Here is a 26,241-nt window from a genome sequence, read left to right on the forward strand (position 1 = left end):
GGAGGCAAGTATAGGTCAGAAATCTCTACCTTTTCAGCATAATCTAAAAAGCTTAGATGTGGATTTTCCTAGTCTCTAACATGTTAAAGAAAAATGAGACCTTTTTCCATGTCCAATGACCCGCTGCATTTGAAATCCATAATCTGTGATAGTATATGATACAATTCATCATACGCAGGGAGATCATGCGAGTAGAATCCCTCGAAGAACACTTAACAGTTGGGTTGGTACCTTTAAGTAAATCCTTAGAGCTCAATTTTCAATAGCACTTTGGAATAGTCAAAGGAAAGTTAAAAAACATTTTTGGAAATGAAGCTCATAAAGTTTAATCTTTTAAAGCCAGACAGTAAAATTGTCTTTATGGTGGATTACTTGCTTGTTTGCGCTAAATCTTTGGCTCATTGCCTAGAGTGCTTTAGTGGCAGAACACCTACAAATATGAAAAATAATAAAAAAGATCAAATAGTATTAAGTTCCTGTTTGACAATTATATTCAAAGCATTAAATTATTCACTTTTTCATATCTACTTCACTGGCTTCATATTACAATGTTAGGATGAATAACAGAAAGGTTACAGAGGTTCTGGACCACAGTTCACTAAAGTTATTTCGAGATTTATTTTATGAAGTACTTTATTCAAAACCCTTAAATATTAAATGTAATTGACCAAATATAATGAAAAGTGACAAGACTGACTTCATTGTGGCATAGAGAGTTTCAAAAGGTCTAGAATTTCTAGTTAAAACCATCAATTTACTAAAGTCAACATATAAATGGGTCCATTATACTAAGCTGCACTGAAGTGGCCAGTACTATCCCTTGCATGGGTCCATCCTGTGCATTGAGGCCACTTTTAGCATGGCAGTAAAATGGCCCCATCTTCCATTATTACCATTAATGGCCACATGCTAATTTCCCCTTTACTAGCATGTGAACGCTTACTGACACCTATTTTCTAGGTGGTAAAGGCTCATGCACTAAACATGCGCTAATCGGTTAGCGCATGATGATGTGGCTGCACTAACCGATTAGCACAGAACAAACCTGCTTTCTACTCCCACAGATATGCTCCCAGCACTAAAACATTAATTGTGTTTCTTAGCGCATGGTAAGCGCGCGCCAATCTCAAAACTACCATGAAACATCTAAGCACGCCCCACAATAATGCTTTTAAACTTGCAGTAAGCACGTGTTAGTGGTTACCGCAGCTTAATAAAAGGGCCCCTTTATTAATTCAATTTAATTCATAAGAACGTATGAGTTGACAAACTGTTTCCAACAGTGGCCAGCCTAGGTCATAACCTGATTGACCTTCCAACCAGAAACATGTCTGAATCCTCGCGAAATTACCTCTACCTGTATTATCCCAATTGCAAAGGACTCAAGTACAAAACTTATTTTGGATCCAACTTCTCCTACCTGAGCATCCAACTCTGGAATACCCTCCCCAGACCTATCCGCTCAGTCTGTGACTATCTACCCTTCCAGAAAGCACTAAAGACCCACCTATTTAAACAAGCTTATCCAAAAGACCCAGACTAATCTTATGAACCCATCTACCCAACACATACCCAGAAGACAACGACATTACTCCAGACTAAATCTCCCACCTTCCTCCATTCCACATCACCTATCTTTACCTACTTATCTCTTTTATTACTGTTATATTTGTTATATTATATTGTTATATTGTTCTTCCCATTACTATGTAAGCCGCATTGAGCCTGCTTTGAGTGGGAAAGCGCGGGATACAAATGTAATAAATAATAATAATAATAATAGTCCCAAAAAGTAGCAGAATTCCATGTTACATAACCCCAGAGATAAGCAATATTTTTCCCATGTCTAACTTTATAACGCTTTATAGATTTTTCCTCCAGAAATTTCTACAGACCCTTTTTAAACCCAACTACAATAACTGCTTTTACCACTTGCTTCAACAATGAGTTCCAGAGCTTAACTATGGGGCCCTTTTACCAAAGCTGTGGTAAAAAAATGGCCTGCATAGTGGGGCACATGGAATTGCCCTGTGCCAGGACCACGTTTAAAAAAGCTATTTTTAAAATGGAGGTTGCCAATGGCCATGCACTGATATAAAAATTGGCGCATGGCCATTTACTGCCTGATCCCTTACCACCTCCTATTTAGAAGGTGTTACGCACTCATGCGTCAATCCGGCTGTAATTGGGCAGTGTACCACTTGAAAATACAAAATTATTTTCTGGTGTGGGAAATGGTGCACATCAAAAACAAAACTACTGCCGGGCACCTGAGTGAGCCCGGCACTAATACTGTTTTGTCGCTCGCTAACCACGTGGTAGCCCTAACACCGCTTTATAAAAGGTCTCCTTTATGTTGAGTGAAAAAAATATTCTCCTATTTGTTTTAAAATGTGCTACTATATAACATTATGTGTCCCCTAGCATTTGTACTTTTTGAAATAGTAAACAATCAATTCATATTTATCCTTTCCACTCTTCAGGGTTTTATAGAACTACTACTACTACTACTATTTAGCATTTCTATAGCGCTACAAGGCTACGCAGCGCTGCACAAACATAGAAGAAAGACAGTTCCTGCTCAAAGAGCTTACAATCTAATAGACAAAAAATAAAGTAAGCAAATCAAATCAATTAATGTGTACAGGAAGGAGGAAGGGAGGGTAGGTGGAGGCGAGTGGTTACAAGTGGTTACGAGTCAAAAGCAATGTTAAAGAGGTGGGCTTTCAGTCTAGATTTAAAGGTGGCCAAGGATGGGGCAAGACGTAGGGGCTCAGGAAGTTTATTTCAGGCGTAGGGTGCAGCGAGACAGAAGGCACAAAGTCTGGAGTTGGCAGTAGTGGAGAAGGGAACAGATAAGAAGGATTTATCCATGGAGCGGAGTGCACGGGAAGGGGTGTAGGGAAGGACGAGTGTGGCGAGATACTGGGAAGCAGCAGAGTGAGTACATTTATAGGTTAGTAGAAGAAGTTTGAACTGGATGCGAAAACGGATAGGGAGCCAGTGAAGCGACTGGAGGAGAGGGGTAATACGAGTAAAGCGACCCTCCAAGCTGAAGTGTCCTAACCTCTTTAGCCTTTCCTCTTTTGAGAGGCATTCCACCCCCTTAATTCTAATGCTTGCCCTTCTCTGTAACATTTCCAGGTCTTCTATATAATTTTTGAGATGTGGTGACCAGAATTGCACACAATACTCAAAGTGATACTCACCATGGAGCAATATAGAGGCATTGTAACATTCTTTGTTTTATTCTCTATTCCTTCCCTAATATTTCCTAACATTCTGTTTACTTTTTTGGCTGTAGCCACACACTAAGCAGAAGATTTTAAAGTATTATTCATGATGATACCATAATCCTTTTCCTCGGTGGCAACTCCTAATGTGAAACGTATTCTTCTCAATGTACATCACTTTGCACGTGTCCACATTAAATTCCATGGGCCCAAAATTCTAAAAAGCTGAGAGTCCCTTTTACAAAGCTGCCGTTCCTATTAGAGCAGCAAGAACTTGTTCCAGGAGTAGGCTAGTAGTCAGTGCAGTGGACTATAGAGAAATTGACCCAGGTCAATATTGCACTCAAATTACTACATTTGTGGTGGAAATTGTGAGCCTTCCAAAACCTAGAAAACACTAACTGTACCTAGTAGGTTTTTAGATGTTCCTAGAGGACTCACATTACAAAATAAGGGTGTTAAGGTGGGATTTGAACCTTGGTCCCTTTATGTGATATCCACTACACTGCCCAGTAAGTTGCCCTTCTGCTCTACTGGGATGTTTGTGTGGCCTCTGTACTAGGAATGGTGCCATGCAACCACCCTATGGCTTCTTTTTATGCGTTTTTCTCTAAGACTTTTTAAAAAAATTGTACCTAAAGAAATACGTACTGAGCACTAAAATGTCTGGACATTAGAGATTTCTGAAACAAAAAAAATAACGTTTTTGTGTTTTGAAAATTTCTATGTTCAGGATGAAAAGTTTAGATATTTTCACCAAAATGTCTACAATTGGATTTGGAGGTCATATTGAAAATGTTCTTCCATGTTTTCAGCTGACAGTTCATGGTAATTTAGGAGCTAAAATTTATACTTAAGCCTGCCATTCATTTCTCTAGTTTTGCATAACTAATTTTGGAGCCTAGTGCAGAAAATCAGTGCTAAGCTCATAGTTTTTTCCCTGCCCAAAATCTGCCCCTGTGCCACCCACTTTTTATGCTCCTCAATCTAGGAGTTTAGTGACAGTTTGAGTAAAAGATTATGTACTCAGCCATAGTACATTTTCAAACATTTATGAGCATAACTCTCAAAATTATGAGATCTATAAAATACTGAGTGGTGTAAAATGGGTAAAAGTGAATACACTTTTCACTCTTTCAAAAAGTACAAAGACCAGGTAACACTCAGTGAAATTACATGGAAATACTTTTAAAGATCCCAGAACAACACAAAAGAAAAGCAGACCCGCGTGGTAAAATAAAACAAAATTTATTCAGCACAGATGAACAAAATTAGCATATAACTTTCCTTCTAGCGCCCAACGCGGCCATGTTTCATCCTCTCATGGGCTGCATCAGGGGCTTAACATAAAACAGTGTAGCACAGAGAATAAGACTCACAAGCAGTGAGCTGTCTTTTCCAAGCAGCTGCAGCCTGACACACACGCTGCTCACTGATGCATTTTCTGCGGCTCACTTCCTCTCGTATATTTCCCACTGTCATATCTGCCTTGTGCTGGTGGCATGGGGCTTCTCTTGGTACACGTGTTCTTCCACATAGGGGGGGAGATATGATAGAGGTCTATAAAATAATGAGTGGAGTGGAAAGGGTAGACGTGAAGCGTCTGTTTACGCTTTCCAAAAATACTAGGACTAGAAAGCATGCGATGAAGCTACAAAGTAGTAAATTTAAAACGAATCAGAGAAAATATTTCTTCACTGAACGTGTAGTTAAAGACTGGAATTCATTGCCAGAGAATGTGGTAAAGGTGGTTAGCTTAGCAGAGTTTTAAAAAGTTGTAAGTTACCTACACTGACTACATAGTTTGTAACCTTTAGATTGTAAGCTCTCTTGAGCAGGGACTATCCTTCCCCATGTTAAACTTGTACAGCGCTGCGTAACCCTGGCAGCGCTATAGAAATGCTAAGTAGTAGTAGTAGTAGTAGCAGTAGATGGCTTCCTAAAGGAAAAGTCCATAGACCATTATTAAATTGGACTTGGGAAAATCCACTATTTCTGGGATATGATTTTATACTTTATTGGGATCTTGCCAGGTATTTGTCACCTGGATCTGGTTTGGCCACTGTTGGAAACAGGATGCTGGGCTTGATGGGCCTTTAGTCTGTCCCAGTATGGCAATACTTATGTACTTATGTAGACTAGGTTCTATATAATCACACCTAAAAATTCAGCACCAAAATAAAATTCACTTAGGTGTATTCTATAACGTATCCTTTAATATAGAATACGCCAAGCACCAATCCACATAACTAAATTTAGTCACGGTCAATTACGCCAAATAAAACCTGGTAAAATCCTGATGCCTAAATTAGGCATGGAGTGGGTGTATTCTATAACAATATACATAGATTTTAGAAACACCCATGACCCGCGTATTCCACGCCCATAACCACACCCACTTTTCAACTATGCAACTTATATTTACATGCACCACGTTACAGAATATGTTTAGCAAGTAGTGCACATAAATTCTTATTAATGCCAATTAGTGCTGATAATTGGTTAACATCCGATTATCAGCACTGATTAGCTTGTTAACTAATTAAGTTATGCGCATTGTTATGGAATATGCTTCGATTTCCACACAGAAATCTCAGCATGATATATAGAACCCCAGGGAGTATGGACACACACAGACAGCAGAGTAGACCAGTAAGACCACTGACCTTTCTCCCAGAGCATGATGAGTTACTGGGATAGTGCAATAGTCAAACAAAAGCATACATTGTCATTGTATCATAGTGCCACTGAGGCACAGAAAAAAAAAATCTAAATCTCTGCAGATTCTGACCCTTACTGGATACACACTGTAATCCTGCAGCACAGATATAATTTCTCTGACTGACCGAAGTCTGTACTTTTACTGTAGCCAGCCAACCACTGAGGCAGAATAAACTGCAATGTACTCAATAGGAATGTATATAATCTAAACATTAAAAAATGAAGGCAGATAAAGACCACATGGCCCATCTAATCTGCCCACCCATTCTATCTCCTATCCATTCCTCTCCCTTAGAGATCCTATGTACTTGCCCTCGCTTTCTTTACTTCAGATACAGTCTTCATCTCCACCACCTCCACATTTTTAGGTCATTTTCTGTTTGACTTTTTTCCTCCCCCAATTTGTGGGTGTTTTATTTTTCGTTAGATTCACACATTTGTTTTCATAACTTTTTAACATGCTCTGATTTCTTGTGCATATGTTAATTCATACAGTAGCATGCATTCAATTAATTTTGCCTGCAATAACATTTTAAGGCAAACGAATGCATATCCCGAATACTCAGCACCATAACTCAATGCAGATTTTTTGCTACTACAAGGGTAATCGTAGTCTTCCAAGCCACTGTAACTGGAACAGTATGAGTGTGTAGAGAAGCAGATTTTCTTTTTTCAGTTCCCTAGTATTTTACTAAATGTTCTGCCAAACTCAGAGCCCTAAGTAAAATAATATAAGGACATGTCAAAAAAGAATAGCAGCACAGGGGGCTTTCCGCTTATAAATGTTGCTATGTACTCATTGGTCGGATTATGTGTATAGCATCTAAAATGTAGATGTGTTCGAACAGCGCACGTGTCCATATTCTACAAACCACATCGAAGTATAGAATAATGCATAGGCTGGGGGAATGCAGGTACAGTTAGGCGCAGCCACTAAAAACCTGGTGCAAATGACCACACATAAATGTACACATGTTCCCCTAAATTCTATAACAATGCGTGCACATTTGATTGATGCCCCTGACATGCCTACACTCCTTCCATAGCTGCACCCTCTTTTCAGCTATGTCTATGCCTCTTTTTAGAATACACCTAAAAAGAAGTACATGAAAGTTCCAAGTATTGCCAATTAGTGATGATAATTGGTTGTTACCAGCCAATTATGACTAATTGGCTCATTACTTGATTGAGTAGTGCACATAAATTGGCAGCACGCACAATTTAACATGCACTACTCGTCGTGCCTTATATAGAATCTGGCCCATTATCTGACAATTTCACAACGTATGCATACATTTGCCAGCACTTACACTTCTAAATCGTCAAGTACAAAAGGAGCTAATTAAGAAGCTGCTAATATATTCTGTCTTTAGGGCCAACCTAAATGTATCTAATGCCCTAAGCAAACCTCAGCTATGTGCCCCACCTCCAGACCTATGGACAGCTCATGGCTCTACTCACTGTAGTTCAGCATCCCCTTTTCCCCTCAGATGTCTAGCATCTCCCCTTCCCTCACCATTTCCCCTCCAACCAGCATCTCTCCTTCCCTCTTTCTACTTTCCCAGGTAGTCGGTAATCTTCTTTTACCTCTCCACCCCATGCAATTAACCAGCATCTCCCTTTCCCTCCCTACCCACTCCTTCTGGGTTCAGCATCTCCCCTTCCTCTCCCTACCCACTGGGTCCAGCATCTCCCCTTTATCTTTGTACCCCTTTCAGTTCCAGTATCTCCCCTTTCTCTCCTTCCCCATCCAGTATCTCTCATTCTTTCTCTCTCTCTCTCTCTCACTCTCTCTCCCATATAGATGGCTAGCATCTCCCCTTCCCCCTTTGCCCACCCCTGCTGGGTCTATAATCTCCTCTTCCTCTTTCTACCTCCCTCAGGTCCAGTATCTCCCCTTCCCATCCCTACCCCACCTAATACAGTTTATTATCTCCTCTTCTTTACTTCTCCCCCATGTCCAGTGTCTTCTCCTTATCTTCTCTTTCCACTGACACCATCACTGCTATCACTCAACCTTTTTCTGGTTCCTCCAAAAGTACTTAGCACCAGCATGAGATTCTTCAGTAGAGGTCCATTCTCAAGTGCTGCTGTGCCCCATTCTACCCCAATTTATTTACTGTTGGAGGGAGCATGGGATTCAGAAGTGCTTGAACAAGAACCTCTACTGAATGGTCCCATGCTGGCACTGAGTACATTTGGAGTAGCCAGGAAAGGCAGGGCAAAAGCTATAGTGACAGGGAAAAGGGAAGAAAGGGGAGAGATAAAAAAACACTTTACTGTCATCCTGCAATTGCTCCCCCCACCAAATGTTGACACCTTAGGAGTACCCCTAGACTTTCCTGGAGCAGGGTTAGTCTTTCCTTTCTAATTCCAATTTGAGGTAGTAGACATTTCCTATATCCTAGCTAATAAATGCCCATCCCTAGTATACACTTTCCTGTGTGGATGGCAGTAGTCTATAAATTTAAGTGCATAAAAAGTGCTTGCATTTAGATGATGTGTAATAGAATGAAGGGGTTAATGGATGAAGGAAAGGGAAGTTAAGCTCATCAGTATCTACTTGCTGTTCCAGAAATTCCTGAAAGCCTTCCTTTTATAAGTTCCTATATCAAGGTGCTTAATGCAATTGTTAAATTAGAAATGCTAATTATCTTCCTTGTTTAGAAATCTTGTTTTTTCTTCATGCCATCACTTCTGTGTATCTCTTAAGAAATCTTAATGTATCAATTTATTATTAATTGTTAGCCGAATTGAATTGGATATATAAATTCAGATAATGTATCAATAAATAAATAAAGAAACAAAGAAATAAATGTTACCATTAGATTCAGTTCCTGGCTCACCTCCATCCCTTCTGAAACCCATTTATAAGCTGGGTTTTGATGGAGTGCAATTTGTATGTTAGTCAGACTAGCATTTTGATCTGTGAGATTTTTTGTACTGTCAGTTTTTGATGATGACGTGTGTGTGATTACAGCAGGCTGCCAAAAAATGTATCATGTTCCCTTCTCTATGGCAGGGCAGGGCAGGGTGACAACATTTTGAAGGCAGTGCTATGGAGAAGAAGAAGAAGAAGCTTTCTTAGGAGGGAATATACCTGTAAGGTCCAGATAATCAAAAACAAACATGGACACTAGAAGCCATTTGTGCCTTGCTAGCGCCTCCGTTTGCCTGCACTCCAGGATCACAGCCAGTGGGCATGTGTAACAATGTGCTTGCTGGCTCTGAATACTAATAGCATGCAAATATATGCTAAACAGGGACATTTGTCTTCCTCCCCAATGTTCAGTGGGCAGCATGCCAAACAAGGGCACTGCTACTGCTGTAAACCCTATGCCAGCTCGGAGCTGGCATTAGGGTCTACAAAGCATTGGGGAAGATTGGGGATCCCTGTCCAGCATTCATCTGCATGCTAGCCGAGGACCCCATCCCCCAACATAAGACCCCTAAACCACTCCTGCAAGATTCCCCTGACTCCTCCCGCAAGAGACCCTTGACTCCTCCCCTGCAAGAGACCCAACCTCTGAGATCTGACCCCCACCACCCCGACAGAAGAGAGGTCTAGCGGCCCCGAACACTCCCCCTCTGTACTTGTAGATGACAGAAGAGGGAGTAGCACTCCATCCAGCACTGCCTCCAAAATGTTGTCACCCTCCCCTGCCATTTTAGAGGTGGCACTAAAAGGAGAAGGGAGTGCTACTGCCTCCTCCATCATCTAAAGATATGGGAGGGGTATTTGGGGCTGCTAGACAACCAGGTGGGGGGCAGTATACCATCAGGTGGGGGCTAGAGGTATGGGGACTTCCAGCCCTTTCTTCTGTTGGGATGGTGGTATGAGGGCTTGGGAGGCACTAGGCCACCAGAGTTTTGCCTTTTGGGGAGTCCGAGTATTTGACATCTGGGCTTCTGTTTTGTTTTTTTTTTTGACATCCTGGACCTGTCAAACAAGTTTGGGAGGATTGTACCTAAGCACGTGCCCGAGCACAATCCTCCCACACTTTCTCTGGATGATCGACACTAATAACATACCTAAATTTGCATGTTATTAGCATTGATCATTGAGGAGTTAATTTTCCATGCTGTTCCAGTACTATTTTTGCAGCGCTGTTTCGTAACAATGCGGGGAATTGATCATCAGAACCTGTGATTTTTCTGTTTGGGGGGAGAGGAAAGTTCTTTGAAGTCTGTCCTTAAGGGTAGATCTGAGACCAGAGAGATGTGAAAGATTTTAAGAGAGACAAATTTGCATAGGTTTGTTGTAGTTTCCAAAGAGAAAGGGAAGAAAGCTTAAGGGCTAGATTCTATATATGGCACAAAAAAATGCTATTCTCTAAGCCGCACAGTTTATAGAATTGAGCCTAATATTTATTTCCTAAGACCAGGTATAATAGACTCGACACGGTTCATGTTTCAGCAGTAATATGTCTGCTTTAGGAGTCAGAGTTTCTGTATAAACAGTAAATGTCTTTCCACAAAAAAGATGTGGCATGAATCCATGAGTGCTAAGGTCAATTCAAAGGAATGCAAACAGCAGGCATATTACTGCCGAAACACAGAATCATGTCAAGTCTATTATATCTGGTCTTTGGCAATAAATATATTTTTTATTTATCTGCCTCTGGAGTCCTATTTGGATTAGTTGTCCTACGTCCCTTCCCTACTGCTTAGGACAGTGGGACAGTGATCACAAAAGGCATTAAATCCAACAACAAATATTATATTCTATATTCCATAGGCAATCAGTGAAGTCCTATTAATGCCAACGAATTATGGTCATATTTTGATAGACCACACAAAAGCCTGGCAGTCACATATTCTTTGCTAACTATAGAGCCCTAAGAGATTTTGTTAGTAATTCTGCAAACAAACCTACAATAATCGAAGTGGGGTGTTATAGTACTTTGCACTACCACCTATAAATAAGCTCTTAGATGTCTAACACGCTTATTTTTGAAAGTGATCGCTGGCGATCTTCCGACATAAATCGGGAGATGGCCGGTGATCTCTCAAAAGTGGCGAAATCGGTATAATCGAAAGCGGCTTTTTTGACACCATTGCTGCTTTTCTGTCGCCACTCTGGCAAAAGTTCAAGGGGGCGTGTTGGCGGCGTAGCGAAAGCGGGACATGGGCGGGCATGGGCGTGGCTACCAGATGGCCGGCTTTCGCGGATAATGGAAAAAAGTGGTGTTCATCAGTATTTCACCGGGTTTACTTGGTCCTTTTATTTTCACGACCAAACCTAAAAAAAAGGTGCCCCAACTGACCAAATGACCACCGGAGGGAATGGGGGATGACCTCCCCGTAGTCCCCTAGTGGTCACCAACCCCCTCCCACACTAAAACAATACAAATAAAAACCTTTTTTTACCAGCCTGTATGTCAGCCTCAGATGTCATACCCAGCTCCCTGATAGCAGTATGCAAGTCCCTGGAGCAGGTTTTAATGGGTGCAGTGCACTTCAGGCAGGCAGACCCAGGTCCGTCCCCCCACCTACCTGTTACACTTGTGGTGCTAAGTGTTGAGCCCTCCAACCCCCCCCCAAACCCACTGTACCCACATGTAGATGCCCCCCAAAAGGGCTATGGTAATGATGTATAGTTGTGGGGAGTGGATTTGGGGGGCTCAGCACCCAAGGGAAGAGAGCTATGCACCTGGGAGCTATTTGTGTATTTTTTTTAAACATTTTTAGAAGTGCCCCCTAGGGTGCCCGGTTGGTGTCCTGGCATGTGAGGGGGACCAGTGCACAACAAATGCTGGCTCCTCCTATGACCAAATGCCTTGGATTTCGCCCGGTTTGAGATGGCCATCAGTTTTTTCCATTATCGCTGAAAAACAAAATCGGTGAGCTCAAACCCGGCAAACTCTGGCATTTGGCCAGGCTAAACTGTATTATCAAAAAAAAAAAGATGGCCGGCCATCTTTTTCGAAAATACGGTTCTGGCCAGCTGTTGCGCCGTTGCCAAAATAGATCGCCTGCGACGTTCGATTATGCACCTCTAACTATTAGTTTATAAAAGATTGTTCCTACCATCTTCTTCATGTGAACCCAGGTAAGCTCCTGAGGGGATGTTATGCTTCCCAAACCAGCTGTTTATTATCCACATAAAATCTGGCCCTTTAGTTCAGTGGCTCAGTTTTACCTAGATAAGGGCTGAAATTATCTGGATAAGTATGCTATGAAGTTACCATCTGCTAACAAATGTATAACTTATCTTGAATATTGGGTCATTTATTTTCTTGATATTGGTTTCACATGTTAATTTTCATTTTTTTAATACATATTAAAACTTTAACATGCTCAGATCATTAACATTGCAAAGCGGTTTACATGATCAATTATGAAGGATAGGAGAGGTGGAAAGGTAGGTAATGCAGTGGAAAGGAAGAAAGAAAAAAAATGAATCTTATATGTGTGAATTTCATGTTTATATAATGGACCTGGTGTTACATTATGGGGCTATGTGAGACGTTAAAAAAAATGCCTAATTTAACTTTGATTTATAAAGAAGATAGATTGGCAGAGACAGGTGCAAATAAGTGTGTGTGTCTGTGTGTGTGTGTATATACTCTGTGCATCTACTCATGTGTTTTCCCAAAAATGTCTACACAAGGTGTTCATAAAAATGTGCACCATCTTTTCAATACACATATCTATACCAACACATGATTTTATAAAATCACCTTATCCACATGCAAAAAAGATTTTACACATGGAAACATCTTTATTAAATTACCCTAATGCACCTAATTCATATTTTCATTTTTAATGTGATTTGCTAAATGCAGTGCTCTCTAATATTTGTAAAATCCTAGCATGTTCTTTAAATATATATTTCACTTGCATTCTATTCTGTCTTTTCAGTTCCTCCCAAGTATTTGAATCACCCTTCCAACCTTTATGCCTGTGAGAGCATGGATATTGAGTTTGAATGTGCTGTCTCTGGGAAGCCTGCGCCAACAGTGAAGTGGACCAAGAACGGAGAGGTCGTCATTCCTAGTGACTACTTTCAGATAGTGGTAATTATCCAGCATTTTTTATATTTTTACTGCTACAAGCTTATTATCTTGAAATTTCCTTGTTATGCTTCGTTTTATTATTCATGTGAAGGGCAGTTCTATAATTATGCATGTATACTTTATCATGATTCTATAAAATTGTATGTACGTGCATTAACGCGTAACTGCAAGAGGCGTACATATGGGTTGGTTTATGGGTGGGATGTGGGCAGGTATTCCACAGAATACTGTAAGTTATGCACATGATCTGTCGCAGTTAGGCGCACTTACGTCTGCCATTCACCTGGTGTAAGTGCACCTAACATTGTGAGCACACCTTTGACCTTAAGCCAGTATTCTATAATGGCTTCTGTGCACCATTATAAAATTGGTGCTCAGTACTCCCATCATGGTGACTAATATATGATGCCCAGTTATACAATTGCTGTCTTAATTTTGAGACCTAATTATTCACTTTCTCTTATTTTGTTAATGTATTTTACAAAAAATATACCAAAAAAATCATCCCAATATTCAGCTGGCGATGGTCAGCATTTTTTTAAATGCTTACTGTAGCTGGCTAGATTAGCCCCCAGTATTCAGGTGCAAGTCATGTTCAGGCACAAGCACTAAATATTGGGAACTAAATGTCATGGGGATGGCTGTTGGAGTCTGTGTGAGTCCAAGCCGATATTTAGCCGAGGCCCGCATAACTATTTATGACCCAAAAGCCCCCTAATCCCCTTCCAAAGAGCCTCCTCCCAGTGTGTGATACTTAAAGGCCCTCCCCCTGAATAAACCCCTCACCACCAACCCCCTAAAGTATAGCTAGGCCTCCTGGGCCTACTTGATGTTCTTGGTGGTCCGTGGGGGTCATTGGGGGTCCGTGGGGGTCATTGGGAGCAGAAGTGAAGCCCTTTCATCAGCTCGTAACCTTGGGGGTCATCTTTGAATCTTCTCTCTCTTTCTTTGCACATATCCAACAAACTGCTAAAACCTGTTGTTTCTTTCTCTATAATATCACCAAAATGTGTCCATTCCTTTCTGAGCACATTATCCACACTCTTATCACCTCGTGCTTAGACTACTGCAACTTGTCTCTCACAGGTCTCCGACTAATCCATCTCTCGACCCTTCAATCTGTTCAAAATTCTGCTACACAACTTATATTCCACCAGTGTCACTATGCTTATATTTGTCCTCTCAAGTCACTTCATTGGCTCCCTAATCATTTCCACATACAGTTGAAACTCCTCTTATTAACTTACAAATGCATTCACTCTGCAGCTCCTCAGTACCTCTCCATTCTTATCTCTCCCTGCACTCCTCCTCAGGAACTCCATTCATTGGGTAAATCTTTCTTATCTGTACCTTTCTCCTCTACTGCCAACTCCAGACTTCCTTTTATCTTGCTGCTCCATCTCTGGCCATCTTCAAATCTAGACTAAAAACCCATCTTTTTGAGGTTGCTTTTAACTTCTAACCTCTATTCACTTGTTCATGTCTGTTTTATCATTCCCACTTTAAGTTTTTCCCTTATCCCTTATTTGTCCTGTGTGTCTGTCCTGATTAGATTGTAAGCTCTGTCGAGCAGCCACTGTCTCTTCATATTCAAGTATACAGCACTGCGTATGTCTAGTAGTGCTATAGAAATAAGTAGTAGTAGTAGATACAGTGCGTGTTTTCTAGCGAAAAAGGTGCTGGTACTCAAATGCCAGGCCACCCTTCAGGGGTTGGGTGATCACTGAGAGACCCACCCCACAATAGCCAGGTCCTCAGACTGCAACCAGATTGTAAGCTCTTTGTTATAGAATCTATAACAAGGCAGAATTGGTGTGTAGAGCCTGAGATTTTTCATTAAAACTTGGGGACCATGAGTCAGTTTTAGCAGACAATGGGTACTCAGTACCCCCTCAAAAAAAGCATTGAGTAGATATAAACAATGTCCAGCCTATACATATAAACATCATGCACCCTGCCTCAATGCAGATGGTGGCAGAACAATGGCCATTAGTGCATGAGCCCTTTCTAACACATATTGTGTAAAAACATGTTCTAATCGTTTGGTGCGTAGCAATGTAGCTGCGCTGATTAGTTCTGGGCATGCCTACTCTCCTCCCCTAAACACGCTCCCAGCACTAAAACTAAAAAGTATTTTTTAGCACATGGGAAGTGTGCGCAGATGCCAAATCTACCGCAGGATGCTTGAGCACACCCCACGGCAATGCATTTTCCCTCATGGTAAGCATGAATTAGTGTTTACCGCCGTTTAGTAAAAGGTCTCCTCAGTTTAGTAAATGCAAAAAAATGTAATAAGAAAATAAACTATGGGTCAATATTCAGCCAGCAGCAGTCAGTGTTTTTTTTAAATGCCGACTGTCACTGTCTAAATTAGCCCCAGATATTCAGTGCCGTACTAATTGAGAGGGAGGATGTGAGAACATTGAAAATATCTAACAGCTGGTAGCTTGAAGCATTATTTTGTGCAGCCTTGGGATGGAAAGCAGGATTGCCTGTCAGGAAAGTTCCTGACAGTAAAATAAATACTACTACTACTACTTAACATTTCTAAAGCGCTACTAGGGTTACGCAGCGCTGGACAATTTAACATAAAAGGACAGGCCCTGCTCAAAGAGCTTACAATCTAAAGGACAAGTGAGTAGACGATACGATGGGGGCAGTCAATTTGGGGCAGTCCGGATATCCTGAAGGTAAGAGTTCGGTGCCGAAGGCAGCATTGAAGAGGTGGGCTTTAAGCAGAGACTTGAAGATGGGCAGGGAGGGGGCTATCTGTAAAAATAATTTAATTGCAGTAAAATATGTGACCAGGCCTGTTTCTGGGGGCCATACGCTCAGGCTCTGCAAAGCTGCAATACTTTGGGAATTCTGTCTCTGTGCATATGGGGTAAATCTAAATAGGTCCAACTGTGCACTAAATGGTGACAGCAAAAATGTGTGTCTCTAAAATCTTAGGTTGTCAGTAAAAATCAACCAGACTGTCGGTAAAAAATAATTTCTATGAGTTAGCAGCCCTACTGGCAAGCTGCTGGAAGCCATGTCAAGAACATTTTACTTTAACACTTAGAAAGACACAGGGATAAAAATACCTTTGTTCAACTAGGACAGGCTGGTCCCAAATTCGGTCCCGCAAATAGGCCAGGTGTTCAGGATATCGCTAATAAATATGTGCACCAACTATATCCATTGTATGCAAATCTATTTCATGTGTATTCATTTGAGAAACACAGAAAGCCTGGTCTGCTCGCAGCCCTTGAAGACTGAACTTAGACAAACCTGAACTAGGACAAGGAGGCACAATAATTTGGGTATAAAATAACTTGTATGTTTGCATGCACATCGTTGTAGATATTTTTCAAATAGATGCTCCCTGCATTTGTGCTAGATGGCAAAATTTGAAAGCTTTCTTTAAAAATGGCTCCAACGTGACCCCTTGTTTACCCAAGTAAATTGTGTGATTTGTGATTTTAACTGCACATATTTTAGATTGTAAGCTCCTTGAGCAGGGACTGTCCTTCCATGTTAAATTATACAGCGCTGCGTAACCCTAGTAGCGCTTTAGAAATGTTAAGTAGTAGTAGTAGTAGTAGTATTTCATGGTCTTTTCACTAATGTGTGCTAAGAGATTAGCATGTGAATTAGCACGTGGTAACAGTGCACAGCTATGCTAACTGCTGCTGTGCTGGCATGATATTTAGCATACACAAAATCAAGCATTATTGACATATCTTGTTATGGATTTGGAAATGGGCAGATAATGGGTGAAGAATGGACACTGTTTACACAGTGCAGTTAGCCAGTGGTATACCAAGGGGAGGCAGTGGGGGCGGTCCGCCCCCGGTGCACGCCGCTGTGGGGTGCCGCGGCGCGCGCCTGCTCCTCTGAGTTCACTAAACTTCGTTTGCTGCAGCTCCCTCTGCCCCGGAACAAGTTATTTCCTGTTCCGGGGCAGAGGGAGCTGCAGCGAAGTTTAGCGAACTCGAAGGAGCAGGCGTGCGCCGTGGCACCCCCCCCCCAGCGGCGTGCACCCGGGGGGGTGTCATTTCGCCGGAGGGGGGAGGTGTCATCTAGCGGGGGGGCATGCTGCATCCGGGGGGGGGGCGCATCGGCGCTCCGCCCCGGGTGCCATCGAGTCCAGGAACGCCACTGCAGTTAGCACATGACATAGGCCAGTGATGGCGAACCTTTCAGAGACCGAGTGCCCAAACAGCAACCCAAAATCTAATTATTTATTGCAAAGTGCCAACAGGGCAATTTAACCTGAATAACAGAACTTTAAAAGCATTCGGCATGCTTTTGAATAATTAATGTGATTTTTGCTGTTGCATGCATGCTGATAATTCCCTTCCCCTCCATCCATGTGCATCTCCTTCCTGTCTTCCCTTCCTTCCCCTCCCTTCCATCCGTCCAACAATTGCCCTCCCCTCCATTCATCCATGTCCAGCAACCCTCCTCTCTCCTGCCCTCCCCTCCTGCTCCCATTCATGCCCTGCATGTAAATCTTTTTTATTACCTCCGTCAAAGCGGCCACGTCTTTGAAAGCCCTGCCCTTCTCTAGTCTTTACTTCGTGAGTTTGTTCCCTCAGAGTCAGTCCCGCCCTCGCGGAAATGATGTCAGAAGGCGGGATTGACTCTGAGGGAATAAACTCACGAAGGGAAGGCTAGAGACGGGCAGGGCTTTCAAAAATGTAGCCGCTTCGACGGAGGTAATCAGTGCCGGCGGGGAGGACATGCGAGGGGATGTTGAGTGGGCGGGCCTGGAGGGAAAGTGGCTGGGCCTGGGCCCATCCAGGCTCGCCCATAGCTATGCCCCTGACGACGGCGCATGTGCCAACAGAGAGTGATCTGCGTGCCCTCTCTGGCATGCGTGCCATAGGTTCACCATCACTGACATAGGCATTCACACTTCCCTTCATTTATCTCATGACAAATGGTGGTAAAGGTGGCCATATGGTGGCATTGGCACGCGGGCTTGCCATGTACTGAGGCCCCCTTTTACCGTCACCAGTAAAGGGCTTTATCCAACCAGGGGAAACAATTTATTGATAAAACTAAAAATGTGTAAGATACAAAAGCTGATAAGTCCAAGATATCAATAAAACTGAATGAACTCGATGCAGTCCTGCATTTCAGCATGGCAAGCATCTGCCTCAGGAGTCAGAGATATCGTACAATACAAACGCATATCTAAATACAAATACATAAAAAGTACATAATAAGTGTCTATAAATAATGTATAATAAAAGAAGATAAAAACCAAAATTTAAAACTTACCAGTCTAGTTGACAATGGAAAATTGTTATGCCTGGAACCGTCTTCCCGAACCCATAAGTCTAGCTCCATCTCTACCTGTTTTTAAATCTATGCTGAAAGCTCACCTTTTCACAACTGCCTTTGGCTCCTAACCGCTACTCATTTGCCCTCCTCCTCTCGTTCCTCTTTACTCTGTAATTTCCTTGCCCGTAATGTCTTGTCTGTCTGTTTTACCTAGATTGTAAGCTCTTTGAGCAGGGACTGTCTCTCTATGTCAAATGTACAGCGCTGCGAGCATCTTGTAGCGCTATATAAATGCTATTAGTAGTAGTAGTAGTAGTAGTAGTGGTAGTAGTACAGGGATATCAGCCAATAGGTCACACTCAGGCTTATTTTCGAAAGAGAAAGACGCCCATATTTTGACCCAAATTGGGAGATGGGCGCCTTTCTCTCATGGGCGCCCAAATCGGTATAATCAAAAGCCGATTTTGGGCACCTCCAACTGCAGTCTGTCGCGGGAACGGACAAAGAGATGGGGGGAGAGATGGGCGCACTCGGCCGATAATGGAAAAAAGAAGGGAGGCAGTAGCGAGAATTTGGGCCGCATTTGTGGACCTTTTTTTTTCACGAACAAGTCCCCCAAAAGTGCCCCAACTGCCCAGATGACCACCGGAGGGAATCGGGGATGACCTCCCCTGACTCCCCCAGTGGTCACTAACCCCCTCCCACCAAAAAAAAAGAACTTTAAAAACTTTTTTTCCAGCCTCAAATGTCATACCCAGCTCCATCACAGGTGGACCCAGGCCCTTCCCCGCCCCCCCACCTGTTACACTTGTGCTGGTAAATGGAAGCCCTCCAAACCGCCCCCAAAACCCACTGTACCCACATCTAGGTGCCCCCATCCAGCCACAAGTGCTATGGTAATGGTGTAGAGTTGTGGGGAGTGGGTTTTGGGAGGGATTTGGGGGGCTCAGCACCCAAGGTAAGGGAGCTATGGACTTGGGAGGTATTTTAAGTTTTTTTTTACTTTTTACAAGTGCCCCCTAGGGTGCCCGGTTGGTGTCCTGGCATGTGAGGGGGACCAGTGCACTACGAATCCTGGCCCCTCCCATGACCAAATGCCTTGGAGTTGTTCGTTTTTGAGCTGGGCGCCTTCGGTTTTCATTTTTGCTGAAAACCGATACTGCCCAGCTCAAATCCGATGCATTTGACCGGCACCAACCGTATTATCGAAACAAAAGATGGACGCCCATATTTTTCGAAAATACGGTCTGTCCCGCCCCTTCGCGGACCCGTCCTCAGAGATAGTCGCCCATGGAGATGGGTGTTCGCGTTCGATTATGCCCCTCACTATAACATAAAGCTGTAACACTGTCTGTAAATACACAAAGAAGAAGAAATATATATATGTAAAAGATTGCTCAAAGATATGTGCATTTATCTATCAATTTTGTTTTACGGAAATGGCTGTGCGGTAAGTTATAATGAAAACATAATATATACCAAAATGATGAAACAACTGTCAAAAATAAAAGTATGTGTAATCCGAATTTACCCTGCACCAGCTCTGTTCACTCATACTCGGGTCACAGGGACAAACACTATTCCTCGCAGGACTTTATCCTTCTCCACTCAGCTCACTACTCATACCGGCACTGCCATCCCATAACGAGCTTGAGAGTGGGTCAAGGGTCCAGAATAGCGATCCGGGTTGTGGGAATTCAGTAGGGGTCCTTTTCATAGTCTCAAATCAAGTGTCCTCACTCCCACACAAAAAAACACTCCGCACTCGAGGGGTTTCTCAGAATGCAAAGTAATTTTACTGGAACTTTTGCAATCAGCAGGTAAACTCTTCAAACTCTCTCTCCCCCCCCCCCCCCCCCCCCCCCCCCCCCCCCCCCCCCCCGTTTACTAAGCCACGTGGCAATGATGACACAGCCCATTCAAAGTGAATTGGCTATTTCGGCATCAGCGCATGGCAGCCACTAGCGCGGCTTAGTAAACAGGGGGATTTATATACATCCAAGATTATTGGTGATAATCTTAACCCTTTTCCTTCAGTCTTTAAGTATTCCATGACTGTATATATTTACACAGGCTCCTGTCTTTTACCCATCCTGTTGTGCCAGCAATAAATCCAAGGCTATTTCTGTTTCTCTCAACACTAGTCGAACTCCTTCAGGCACAGACCCTTTAGGCTGTCCTCCTTTCAGAAGTGAACCTTGCAGAATATCCATGCCTAACCAACTATGTCACACGATAGCTGGTTAGCTGCTAACCAGGATATTCAGCAGGAGATAACTGGTTATCTCCCATTGAGTATCTGTGGTTAGGCACTTAGACACAATTTAACCAGTCAGGAGCCATTTCTGCTCAGTTAAATAGTTTTGAATATTTGGGAAATTTATCTAAAAAATCTCAATTAACTCTAGAGAGCCTTCCCCTATGCAGTGGCCGCCCGGCGTTTAAACCTTTTTAAATTGCAGCGACGGCTCACCTCCGCTCCAGCCTTTCGCTTCTCGCTCAGTGTCCTGCCCGCCCTCGCGGAAACAGGAAATACCTCATCAAAGGAAGGCGGGACACTGAGCGAGAAGTGAAAGGCTGGAGCGGAGGTGAGCCGTCGCTGCAACTTAAAAAGGTCACAGCTTCTTTTACGGGGCGCCTATGTACATGTGGAAGCTGCTGTTCACATGTGGGGATTCTTCTTAAATATGAGCCACAGGGATGAACCAGCATGGATTTAGAACAGGTAAGTCTTGCATCACCCAAGCTTTTAGAATTCTTTTTGAAGGTTTAAATACATACTTTGGTAAGGGTGAGCCAGCCAAACCTTCAGCCCTAATAATCATCAGTTTTAAAGCTGCTACTTAATTAGACCCCCTGAATATCCAGGTCCTCAGCAGACGTGGAAGTTATGCAGGTGCTGTCTACTATCCCATGCCATTATCTGCATACTTATACATAACTGAACAACGTATGGAGAGGTGAATAGTGGAGTACCCCAGGAAGCTTTAATAGGACCTGTGCTGTTTAACATTAACATAAATGATCAGGTGCAATGAGTAAAAGGATTAAATTTGCAGATCTCACAATATTCTTCAAAGGTATTAAAAAATGCAAACTTTGAGGAAATGGAGAGGGACCTTGCTGGACTGGAGAACTGGACATCTGAATTGCAGATTACATTTTACGTGGATAACTACAACATGCTTCAGCTCAAAACAGCATGAAACGACTTTTTACATGGCATAAAATCATGGCAGTAACTCAGACTGAATGGCAGTGAGAGCTAAGACCCAGCTAAGAAACTGCTATGAACTTTGCAGATTAATGATTTGTGCAATTAGACCCTGCTGCCTGGAAATGCTGCTGCGGCCCAAAAACAGTGCAGTATTTTTATTTTCTTTCTATTTGCTTGTTCCCCTTTCTTTTGTGGACTGTGCAGAGTTAAAGGTTGGCAGGAAGCACATGAAGTAGGGCGTATAAATGAGAATACCTGTGATAACTCTTTTATTTTAGAAAGGATAGTTGTATGCTGTGCTTGTACTGCTGTGGAAAGGAACAATCTTTCCAAGAGTGGGCTGTGTTTGAGGCAGATTCACAAAAGGGCAACAGTGTGAGAAATTGGCCCTGTATTGTTTATTTAAAAAAGTGAACATTTATATAACAATATTAAATGGGGGAGGGGCCATATGTTTAGTTTTTGCACCTGAAGGACAGAAGGCAAGAGCACCTTTGAGACTGTGGAGCCCGCAACCCCTAGATCCCCATATTTTCGAGTAAAGCATAGACATGTGCCCTCTTGTGACAATGTGCAACATGGTGTTTCACAACTTACATGTGTATGAAAGCCATTTTACAAACATACATGTGTGATTGTTACTAATTAAATACAGAGGCCACAATCATTATTTATTTCTAATTAGGAAAGGATAATAGGATACTCCCTTAAGCCCTCCTGTAAAGAGCTGGCCATATTAAGCACTTTTGAAAAATGTGTCTCTGCAAAGGAGCAACTTGTAAATGTAGATATTGAAATATTTGGGACATACACTTATTTATGGTACAGTAAAGTGTGTTTTTGCACAAAGTTGTGCATAGTGTTTTGCAGTTGAGTGACTGTGGTTAGTATATGCTTTGAGCAACCACTTTATTCTTTGACATATGATACATAGCTAACATCTAAATTTAATAAAAGGTATTAATTGTGACTTTTATTTTTATTTTTTTTTGTGTGTGCTATCAGACAATTATGGATTTAAGCTCCACCCTTGCCCCCACCCCTAACCACGCCCCATTTATCATCCCCAAAAGTTGGGCCACCGACCGCCTATGCTCTTATCCCTTTCCAGTTGCGACTTATAGGGGCAACAACTACTCTATTCAGTCTGCACTTATTTCACATACAAGTAGAAACTACCCCAAAAGGTATACTTACAAACAGTGATTCTCAAAAGTACTCTCAGATATAATAAAGAAAGAGAAACAGCCACTTACCAACATAGTATGTAGAAATGAGAATGTTTATGTGTAAAAAACAAGACAGCATAAGAGCATGGAGGGTGGCGGCCTACCAACTGAAACAGTGAAAAACCAAGCCTCATCGTGGTGTGAAGCAGTGGAAAATCAAACCTCATTGTGGTGTGAAACAAGCCTCATTATTACCCGAAACAGTGAAAAATCAAGCCTTATTCTGGTGTGAAACAAATGGTAAATCAAGACTGTTTCAGAAAGAAGTTTATCTCCCCTATGAGTTTAGCAAATATCTATACAATATTTTTATTTTGTTTTGTTTTAACAAATTAAAGGGAGAAGCTATCAAAGTGGGTTATTGTTAAGACAAGTTATTGTACCAACAACTCATACTATTGTAGCACATGTGACTGACCAAAATAGAAGAAATCCCTCGCAGTCAGCAGCAGTACACAACCACATCGAAAGAGACAAGGATCACACAGATGATACTTAAACTTAGAATCCTTTATTCACATCCACAGAATCAACATGGGCCTGTGTTTCGGGTATCTCTTATTAAATGTAATGGTAATGTATGTTTCTTTTGTCCGTAATTAATTATTAGTAGTTTTGTCAAAAAGTGCCTACCACACAGCTGGACGATCTCTCACGCATCCAAAGTTTTATACAGTGAGACCTAGTTACTAATAACTAGGGCTAATAGGAGAATAACACAGCTTAATGGTAGCTCTAGTTGATAACTTCTCCCCCTAATATTTTTTATTACAACTTGGGCGGTATCAGGCTACTTTACAGTGTGAAAACCATATAAACCTGAAGATCTATCCTGGTTGTGCTAGCTAAAGCTCAAATTAAAATTCTACTGAAGAACAGTTGGGGGAGAGGTGGGGAGAGAACTTTAAGGCCAAAGTGTTCCATGTGAATAGCAGTTGAACATTGGTCAGTCAGTCCTAAGAGATAGGTGAGTGCCATTCAGAAGGGACGGGCGATATCCTCCATCGCACTCTACCGATTGAAAGGGAGTCATGTTCAGATCTCCAAACCTGGAGCTTTTTATCCGGTAAAGCAAATTATCAATGTGGGCTAATGTTAAGATATGTTATTTTATTGTCAACCCCAGTTAGTAGTAACTAGGTCTTACTGCATAAAATGGGACCTGTGCTAAAATAACACAAGTTAGTGGTAAAATAACACGTTTTAATAGTAGCCTACATTGATAACTGTCCCTAAATGATAAATTGACTTCTTCTCATGTTTGTGCAGCGCTGCGTATGCTTTGTAGTGCTATAGAAATGCTAAATAGTAGTAGTAGTAGTAGTAGTAGTAGTTCTCCCTATGAACTTCCTCTGGGTCTTATCTCATGATAGATTTAGCCTTCCATCCATAGGTCATATGGCAGATACATAATTACATGTAGGTTAAAGATATCCCATGGTTGCAGCAGAACCTTGAAAAGGAGTCACCATAACATCAAAGTATGCAAATATTTCTTTTAGTCCCCCAGAGACTAAGGGATCATTAATAGAATCACAATTTTCTAATGCTATTACTATATTGCATAAATGTTTTGTTCACATGATTCCGTGAATGGCATCCAGTTTGATTTAACACACCTCTTCTCTTTTCTCTCACAAGGGTGGCAGCAACTTACGGATTCTTGGCCTAGTGAAGTCAGATGAAGGCTTTTACCAGTGTCTAGCTGAAAATGATGCTGGGAATGTACAGACCGCAGCACAGCTAATCATTCTTGAACCTGGTATGATGCATAATATATTTCTAACAATGAACACTATGGGTCTGATGCTGGCAGTGGGCAGCGTGTTTACTGTTTGCCACCAGTGCAAAACGCAGCTACTCAAAGCTGGGCCATTTCCAGCAACCAGCATTGAATATCTGGATTTATTTTGGGCCGCTAACCAGTTAACTTTTTAATGGCCAAAGTTTAAGCAGCCTAATTTGACTGCTCAACATAGCCAGTTTGGTGCTGAATATCCACACCTAACCGACTATGTCACGCGATATAGCTGGTTGGCAGCTAACTGGCCATCTCCCATTGAGTATCTGTGGTTAGGCACTTAAACACTATTTAACCAGCCAGGAGCCATTTGTGGTTGGTTAAATAGTTTTGAATATTGGGGATAGTTGTCTAATCTCCATTAACACTAGAGAGGCAATTCTATAATTGGGCTTCTCCATTTAGGTGTGCAAAATCTATGCGATAGAAACCTATTCTGTAATGGAACCTGTGTTCTCAGGTTCAATTATAGAATACAAGCATAGCTCAACATTTAAGCACTCATACTTATACCATCCATATAGCTGGTGTAAGTGTGGATTCCTAAGAATGGTAGGGGCATGTGTAACTGCTTACAGTATTCTGTAAGTTACCCTCATAAGTGGGAACTCTGTCTATGTCTGGACCATGCTTCCCCTTGCATATTATATATGCTATGTAAGTTAAGCAAGTATTTTCAGAATTGAGCTTAGGCACTCTGCTAGCCCTTATGTGGATATATGTGTATATACACACATAAGTGCTAGCATTATAAACATTTAAATACATAATGTGCAAAAATCTGGCCAACTAGGTTGTAGAATTGCCCTGTGAAGTTTTAAAGTCACATTAAAATGATGTAATCATCTCATTGGTGCACTATATAGTGAATTATTTCTCATGTAGGAAACTAGGATGTTGACATCAGGGTAACCTTCAGAGATTTATAACAAATAAAATGAGTACTACAGTGATTTTCTACAATGAGCTTGAAGTTTATCCATACCTTTGGCTTAACATTTTGTAAAACATAGATAATATGCAGCAAGGCTGTAGCCAGACTTTGAGGTGGGAGAGGACCAGAGCCCAAAGTGGGAGGGGGCACATTTTGGTCTGCCGCCCTGCTACCCCCCTCCCACTGCCACCCCACTGCTACCGCTGCACATATCTTGGCTGGTGAGGGTCCCCAACACCCGCCAGCTGAAGCATTTGTCCAGCGCTGGTCTCTGGTACCACCGCATTGCCTGCCCTACTCTTTCTCTTCCTCTCATGTTCGACATGCTCATTTTAATGAAGTTGAGCATGTGCGCATGCTTGGTTTCACTAAAATGAGCATGCCAGATGTGAGGGGAAGAGGGAACATGCCAAGCAATGCGGCACGCCAGAGACCAGCGCTGGACAAATGCTTCAGCTGGTGGGGGTTGAGTACCCCTGCCAGCCAAACCAGGGACCCAGAGCCAATTTTGAGGGGGGCCCATGCCCCTGTGGCCCCCCTGTAACTATGCCACTGATATGCAGCTTTAGGCCCTTGTGGATAGTCAATAGAATAGGTGAATGAATAGGTACTAGTAGTTAAGCCTTGGTGGGATGATATTGACCACAAAGAAAACTGAATTGTTATGTTTTGAGGCAATAACCTGTTTTCTGTGGGTAGTTTACCTATGTTTGATAAGAAAATACAAGATATCCAGATCTCCATCAATTTTTAACTGGAATTATTTGGGCTGTTCTTAGATATGTGAGACACATTTCAATGTGAAATAGCAAG

General features: G+C 42.1%; 1 protein-coding gene across 1 annotated transcript in view; it reads left to right on the forward strand.

Moving 5' to 3' along the window:
* DCC (DCC netrin 1 receptor) overlaps positions 1–26,241 on the forward strand; it is a 1,295,383-nt gene that overhangs the window by 553,276 nt on the left and 715,866 nt on the right. The window contains exons 6-7 of the mRNA XM_030191909.1: positions 12,819–12,973; positions 24,335–24,455. Of these exons, the coding sequence (XP_030047769.1) occupies positions 12,819–12,973; positions 24,335–24,455 (276 nt within the window). The remainder of the gene's footprint in view (positions 1–12,818; positions 12,974–24,334; positions 24,456–26,241) is intronic.

Source organism: Microcaecilia unicolor, chromosome 2, assembly GCF_901765095.1.
Source record: "Microcaecilia unicolor chromosome 2, aMicUni1.1, whole genome shotgun sequence".
In the NCBI taxonomy this organism is placed as follows: Eukaryota; Metazoa; Chordata; class Amphibia; order Gymnophiona; family Siphonopidae; genus Microcaecilia; species Microcaecilia unicolor.